Below are 7,909 nucleotides of genomic sequence, written 5' to 3' on the forward strand. Positions count from 1 at the left end.
ACAAAACGATATGGTCATTACGCACATGCATTCAGATGAGCACGCGTGCAATGCTAAAATTTATTGCATAAAGTGTGTCTTATTTAATAGCGCTTGCAGCGAATATGGCACCAAAAGGGAGTTGGGGAGCGTTTGGGGAACATCTGTAACGGTCCCCGTTACAATTAGCCCTAGTTTATACTCAAATGCATTTTTAAAGATTTTTTTTCTAACATCATCACCGATTCTTTTAAAATGGGATACATACAAACAACGAAGCAAAATGAACATCGCCTCCTTCACAAAAATATGAAGCGAGATAACAAAGAAGTAAATATTATATTGATAAATGGAAGTTACAGAACCTTAGAGAAAAGCTGCTAGACCAAATGATTTTATGTATTTCAATTAGTTGTCATTTATTTATAATATGTAAGTAATTTATAACTGAATATACAAGTAGAATGAAATTTATATACAATGATTGTTAAATGCTGATAAATACTAGGTGTTCTTGAATAATTTTTAAAAAGTTAATTGAGAAATGAAAGAAACATAAAAATTTTAAATAATTATGTAATCTTGCAAAGTATCATAATTTAACAGGGGATTATATACAAATGCAAATATTGCCATATCCTTTACCATGCATTGTCCATTTTATTTACTTTTGTAATCGTGTTATTCTACCTGTCTCAGTTGACATCAAGCCAGACACGAATATGATTTGTTTGCTTGAGTGGAATTTTTAAATTCATCTCCAAATGTCCACTCGTCTGTGTACGTGGCCTTTATCACACAGCAGATATAGAGACGTCCCAGATTGGTGATAAATCGGCGTGGAGATGGCGGAAGGCAAAGTTATTCCTACTCGGGACAGTTTTGGTCGTCTGCAAGACGGCACAGAAATCAGCAGGTAAGTTAAGGGTGGCGGGAAAACTAATGCCACTTTGTGCATAGGGTGAAGAAGAGAAAAATAAAATGGACAGAACTGCATGAAGAAAGAAGGAACTGGGTCATATGCTATGGCGGTCCGTTTGGATCTTAAATAAATCTAGTTTCTATTTGAAACCAACAGTCGGGAAATATATTATACTTACACAATATTATTGAATCAAAAAAGAAACTTACATGAAATACCTTCATAACACAGTTTTCTATATTTTTAGATTTACCTTTAAAAACAAAAATAACATAACCGTCCGGATAATAAATTATGGTGGCATTATAACGGATATCTTAGTTCCCGACAAAAACGGAAAAGTGGTGGATATAAACTTAGGATTTGATGACATTAAAGGTAAAATTTATATTTATGATAAGAAAATGAGAAATTTTAAGAAAATTACAATCAAAAGTATTGATATCCCACCTCTGATGTTTTTAAGTCCGTGTTTGTTCTGCTCCTGTTTTGTATTGTTTTATGGATTTTTGATCTTGAATACTGTTCGTTATCTCCATATGTTTCATAGTTTAATAAATTATTGTGACACAGGGTACGAAGCACGTCACCCTTATTTTGGGGCTATATGTGGAAGAGTTGCAAACAGAATTGCTGGAGGAAAGTTTACCGTTGATGGGAAAGAGTACCAGCTGGCAGTGAACAACGGTCCTAACCACCTACACGGGGGCGTGAAGGGATTCGATAAGGTAGCTCTGAGGGGACATTTGCTTTTGATTTTTCTATCGCAAGCATTGAACGCCATTGATTGGAGCAGGCCCTTAGAGGATCCGAATGTTCAGATTCTGTATAAAAATTAACAAGTGCACGCTGTATGTACAATGTAATTCAAGAAATTTATGTTTCTCGCTTAGCTAAAATATTGTACTGCTTCATACATTTTATCCTAAAACTTATCAAGGTCTTTCATAGGTTGCAATGAGACATCAACTGTTGTATATGATATTGTGACTTTGACATCAAATTATGTAAGGGTTTTCTCTAAATGATAGGATGTTTTCATATGAAATTTCACTGGAAAACCTAGAGTATTTCCACAAACTTTGGGCAAAAATGATTTGGGTCCATTCTAGAATTCATATATAGGAAAAATTTAAAGTTCATTGCAAAAATATGAGTACTCTAAGTGGTATCATTCATAGACGAACATGTTTTAAAGATGTACACAAAATGATGGACGGAATTTAAACATACACTAGCATCTTGTATATTTCTCCAGTCATATAATACATGCTCTCTTTTTAAAAATATATATCTAGAATTTATATTCTTAAGTGTATAAAATGTGTAATCTAGAGACTATTTTTTTACAAGGTGGTATGGAAAGCAAGAGTGGAAGATGACACGCTTGTTTTGTCGTACGTCAGTCCTGACGGCGAGGAACGCTATCCAGGGGAACTAACCGTCGAGGTTAGATACCGTCTGACCAATGAGAACGAGCTTGTCATTGACTACACGGCAACCACAACAAAAGCCACGCCCATCAACCTTACAAACCACGCCTATCTTAATCTAGCTGGGCAGGTGCGTGTAAAAATAAACTGAATAAATCTATAAAAAGTGACAGGCAAAACTATTTATACAACAAATACGTTAAATAATCTAAACCAGGTGAGCTGATGTGTCTGTTTTTTTATTGAAGGGTTATCCAAACATAGATGACCACGTGCTTTGGATTGATGCCTATACTTACACTCCTTTGGATCAAAACATCATTCCAACAGGTGATCGCCCCATATTAAACCTATTTTCTACTATTCTTTATCTAATCCCAAAACGTCAGTATCCAATACAATTTACAGATTCTTCGAGTTATTCATTGGTGGTTCAATAAATGTGGAATCCATTTATTTTATCCGTGCTTCTTCTTACAAAACTTATCAAATCTACCGGCTTCTTTTCAGTAATTTAAAAGTTTTCCAGATGCCTTTGTTTGCTTTTCTGGGTAATCCTAAATCAATCATTTTGATGATTTTATTAAGCATTAGTTGTCCTTAATCTATCATTTGCTTAACTAGATGGGATTTATAGACAGATCATCATCCCAAACCACGTGTGACAGGTGCCCGCCGCAGAGAGGAAATTCATTGCTGTTAAGATCTTATTCATATAAACATTTTCTACTCTGAGCATACGTACACTGTATATGTCAAGAATTCTTCATGAGTTTATTCTGTGCGATATTTTCAACAATCAACTAAATCTATGATAACACATACCCTTTTTTTACACCACATCTTTTAGAAGCACGAGACACCAATATCAATTATTAGGGCCAAAGGTTTGATTTTATAAAGTGTATTAAAACTTTCTAATAAGATGAAACACGTATACTTATGGTAATACTAATAAATAATCATTGAAAGGGTTAATTATTCAAATGTCACATTTAATGCATATTTTATAGAATGTGATCAAAAAAGTTTTTAGTACTGTTTTGTGTATCAGCACTGTAGATCTATATAATTATTAACAAAGTCTTTTTTCCCTCGGCTTTGTGTCTTTTAAATATACAAAATTGTGATGCATAGGTTTTAGACAAAATGACTTTGTTTTGTTTATGTTTACATCGTTTTAAAACACACAACAATGTACCACAACAATGTACTTGTATTCGAGGAAATTTTTTATTGCAATCCAGGCGTCATTACACCTGTGGAAGGAACAGCCTATGACTTGAGAACGCCTACACGTTTAGGCGATCGCCTAAAATACGTAAACGACGGAAAAGGATATGACATAAATTTCTGTGTCGGAGGGCAGATAAGGAAACTCACGCGAGTTGCTAGGTAACACTCATGTTTTTAATAGCATTTAATGTTTTTATTGTTCATTAATTAAAAGAGATTATGTTTTCAACTTCCACCATTAACTATTCTTATTTACATGTATTTTTGGAGAATTATACCCCTTTCCACTGCAGATGGCGTCTCTACCATTTTATTCAACAAACGTTCTGAGACCGATTAATTTTAAAAACTTAGGTAGGCTACTGACAAATAAGTTGGTGTTACAGGGATTACACCAATCGGGTATAAAAGTATTTCAAACATTTTTGAAAACTATTATGACCTTGTTAAGAATTCTATCAATGGGTTGTATTTTGGCAAACATGTTTCATATCAAATATTAGCCCTTTGTTTTTATATTCTACTAAACATCTATCATCAATACACAAAGGTCTCGCGGGTGTGGCCGGTCAACAGGGAATGGTAACCCGGTAAAACCTCTTGAATTGCCAGGGCTCCATGTTTTATTCTTTGTTCACAGATATGTATTTTTTGTCGATTTTTTTAAAGATCAATTATTGTCTGCTCTCTTCAACTTTTTGGGGGGAAAATCGAATTTCTACGAATTAGTTTGCATGAAATATTGCAATGATTATGAAGAGGGACAAGTGCATTTAGTAAAAAATTCTTTTGCAAATCATTTTGATTCAGTCAGTAAAATGTCTTAAAAACAAAAAGATGGTTTCAGTAATCAACGTTTTTTTTTTTTTTTTTTACTTTTTGAATTGCTTTTACAAGCTTTACATGTTGACATATTAATAGAGCCTTTTTCATAAGGATTTGATGTTTCATAGTTTATTTTAGTCTAGAACATCCACCCTCGGGCCGTAAAATGGACGTGCTGACGACAGAACCAGGGCTGCAATGCTACACCGGATGTAATATGGCACCAGGGGTTATCGGGAAGGGTGGCGTCGAGTACCAGAAGTTTGCTTCCGTTTGTTTAGAGACCCAACATTACGCTAACAGCGTAAACCAGGTAAGCCTTTAAGGATCTTTCGCATACCTGCTAATTGAATTTTTGCACCGTCCAAATGTAGGTCATAGTGACCTTACAGACAAAATGTAGGTCATTGTGACCTATAAATCTTCCTTTAAAAGTTTTGGGCTATTCGTTTTCAAATTGCTTGAACCAGTTGTATATCTTACACTCTTAGAAGACAAAGATAATCTTGCTAAAATACTAACTGCTTCGTATGAAAGCAATAAAATGATTTTAAACTATTACAATCTTGTTTAAGAAATTTAGATTTATGGTTAAATACTGAATACGAGAATTTGACATGATTGAATTGGAATATTCTCAGAAAATTTTAATATGTTTACATTTTTTACCCAGCCAAACTTTCCAAACACGGTCCTTCGTCCTGGGGAGACCTATCGTCATACAACCGTGTACAAATTCGGACTGACTGCTTAGGGACATTCCGGGGAGGATTCACGTGACATTTTAATGCAGTTCTTTTTCCCGTGATTTTTTTTTATTTTTACCTTTTATTTCAATAATCTACAATCATTAAAGTATCTCGACAAAAATAAGATACTTTTGCAATTGTCATTTAAATAAAGTTTCATTTTTGTCTTCATATTGATTAGTAAATAAACATTTTTATAATGTTAATAGTTAAGGGTATCATTTGTAGTTGTGACAACAAAAGTTATCAGCTATTAATACTAATACTTAAAGACGTCTTTGCTTTTTAAAAAGTGTAAATATTTTGCTGAAACCACCATAAATGTTGTTGAACCAAGATATTGGGCATTGCGGTTTGAAATAAGAAGCACAGTTAAAAACTTATTACCTAGTAATATTGTGCGGTTTTATTGTGTCAAACACAAGAGTGTTCACAGCATGATTAATAAAAATACCAATAATACAATATAGCATAAATTAAACTATTCGTTAATGTAATCAAAATGTTGGCAAAGAGAGCACATGTTGGGGAGACTTAAACCGTCCCCAACTTTCTGTTTTTAAAATGTTGGCAAAAATAGCACATGTAAGGAGTGAATTAAACCGTAGCTAACTTCCTTAATGGCAAGACAACAAGAATGTAGACGGACGCTACAATCATTCCCAGGAGAAAAATCACGAACAGAGAACGGTCAATTATCAATGCCACTTCCTTCCACTCGTCATGGATCTTTCTCTCCCGTTCTCCCTCTTCATGTTTGTTAATAAGGCACTTTAGAGTTTCCAGTAATGCGTGATTCACATCAGAGTTATCTTCCCTTAATAACCTGTCGGTAGGGGCTGCCCCTTCTTTGTGTACTTCGTCATGGTGAATGACGGTCCCTTCGCCAAGATCGTGCACGATGCGACCGTTTGAGGTGGAGTGATTTCCAAAAGTGGAAGACGCCGGAATTCTGTCCCAATGAGGCGAACTATTAACGGACAATCCATTCCTTAAATGATGAAGCCTTATACACAAAATATTGGAAATTAAAAATAAGAGCTTGCGCATCCAATTCGGAACAGGGTACGCGTGACCTCGGAGGTGAAGGTTAGTCACGCCCACTGCACAAATAACAGAGAGAGAGGTGAAGGACATCGTGGTTATGAGATATACACCTGAAAGGAAACATAACATATCACCGTAAATGCTTTCATTATTTAATATACGCTTTGTCAATACTAAAATCTTGGGAGGGAGAAATGTATCATTGGTTTTGTTGAATACAGTACATACAGAAAGTTTACATGAACAATCAGATAGAAGTCAAATATTGAAAAAGATCATGATTTTTGGCTGAACAAGAAAGAATTAAAGAAAGAAACTTACCTAAAAGTGGTATAAAGAATGAGGTGGAGGGAGTGTTTTCAGCAATTAACAGCATGAAGACAGAGAGAGCTAGCAGCACCGTAAGACCAAGGGTAACCTTTTCCCCCGAGTCAGGATTAACCCAGAACCCAAGAAGGGCCAGGCTAGACAACATGATGGAAGGGATGATGACGTTGTACATGAAGTAAATAGTCCTTCTACGCAAGTGTAACGTGATCGTCACATCCGGAAATGGCTCTGGGCAGCACGTGTAGTATACATTATTCCGGATTGCCTCTGTATTTATTATCTCCCATTCACCGTTTTCTACGAATCTAGACATGTCGATAGTGTTTGACCGATTGAGGACGTCTACTTGAAACCCAGTGTAGGCCCACGATCCCAATTTCAGCTTACAAATCTGGTCGTCAAACGGAAAGTAGGTCATGTCCATCAGACAGGAACTTCTAAACTTGACGATTGGTGGCCAGAAGACGGTGCCATCGCTACCGACCATCGCCAAGGCCTCCATGTACTTCTCGTTATGGTCACTAGCGCTGAAAAGGTGAGAATAATATTTTATAATAATTCATATCAAAATATGGAGATAACGAACAGAAAATTTAAAATATCACTTTAGCCCTTGAATTACAAATGGCTAATATCATGTCAAGCTTAATCATCAATAAAAATTTAGTGAGCATTTTAAGTTATATTAATACATGTATATTACTGGATTATTCAAGAAATATAGAGTACATATTCTTTACCAAAGTCTTATGAAATTTTGAATTATATGATTTTGTTTAGTTCGGGAGAATCATTGATTGCACATTACATGAAGATATATACATGATATAATTAATTAAAAAAACACTTTTTTCATTTCGGTAAAATTCAGAGCATTTGTGACAGTTTAAAAAATTGATTTTCTCACGATCACAGATTTTGGTGATCATTATATAAATTAAAAAGTGACCTAGATATTGTTCTTAAATTTGTAATCGTTATATTTCAACGAGTTTGTCTTGTTTTTGTTTCACTATCGACATCATATAGATTAAGAATTCAATGCCTGCAAATCTGTCGTTTATTAATTAAAAATAAAGTTAAACCAAAGGCAATATATATGTAACTTTTTTGCTTCAAAATACAAAAATATATTATTCCTCGTAAATTACGAAGATTTTTTTAATCAATACAGAGTTGAGCTAAGAGGCAAGTACTAATCAAACAGTGCATATTTCTATATTATATCATTAACATATTGAACCAATTCTTCAATAAAAGTAAATAAAAGGAAAATAAAAGAGAAAGGTAATTTATAACTTGTAACGTACCTATTGTACAGAACGATGTCGGGAAGCCATATTTTCCTGCATGGGATCCTCATGACTTCCAATCCATTGTATTCATTA

At 34.4% G+C, this 7,909-nt stretch overlaps 2 protein-coding genes across 2 annotated transcripts; one reads left to right on the forward strand and one right to left on the reverse strand.

Annotated features, from left to right (window-relative positions):
• The first annotated feature begins 800 nt into the window (after window positions 1-800).
• Window positions 801-5,350, forward strand: LOC134266416 (galactose mutarotase-like). Its single transcript, XM_062748664.1, has 8 exons — window positions 801-895; window positions 1,149-1,279; window positions 1,475-1,629; window positions 2,255-2,464; window positions 2,583-2,664; window positions 3,582-3,729; window positions 4,534-4,708; window positions 5,069-5,350. The coding sequence occupies exons 1-8, from the start codon at window positions 825-827 to the stop codon at window positions 5,147-5,149; spliced, it is 1,053 nt and encodes a 350-aa protein (XP_062604648.1). The 5' UTR covers window positions 801-824; the 3' UTR covers window positions 5,150-5,350.
• Window positions 5,351-5,536: 186 nt separating this feature from the next.
• On the reverse strand, window positions 5,537-7,903 carry LOC134266405 (neuronal acetylcholine receptor subunit alpha-10-like). Its single transcript, XM_062748654.1, has 3 exons — window positions 7,832-7,903; window positions 6,513-7,048; window positions 5,537-6,301 (listed from the first exon to the last, which is right to left on the reverse strand). The coding sequence occupies exons 1-3, from the start codon at window positions 7,882-7,884 to the stop codon at window positions 5,742-5,744; spliced, it is 1,149 nt and encodes a 382-aa protein (XP_062604638.1). The 5' UTR covers window positions 7,885-7,903; the 3' UTR covers window positions 5,537-5,741.
• Between the last annotated feature and the right edge of the window lie 6 nt (window positions 7,904-7,909).

Source organism: Saccostrea cucullata, unplaced genomic scaffold (assembly GCF_032062105.1).
Source record: "Saccostrea cucullata isolate Sc308-1 unplaced genomic scaffold, CSIRO_AGI_Scuc_v1 ctg21595, whole genome shotgun sequence".
Lineage (NCBI taxonomy): Eukaryota > Metazoa > Mollusca > Bivalvia > Ostreida > Ostreidae > Saccostrea > Saccostrea cuccullata.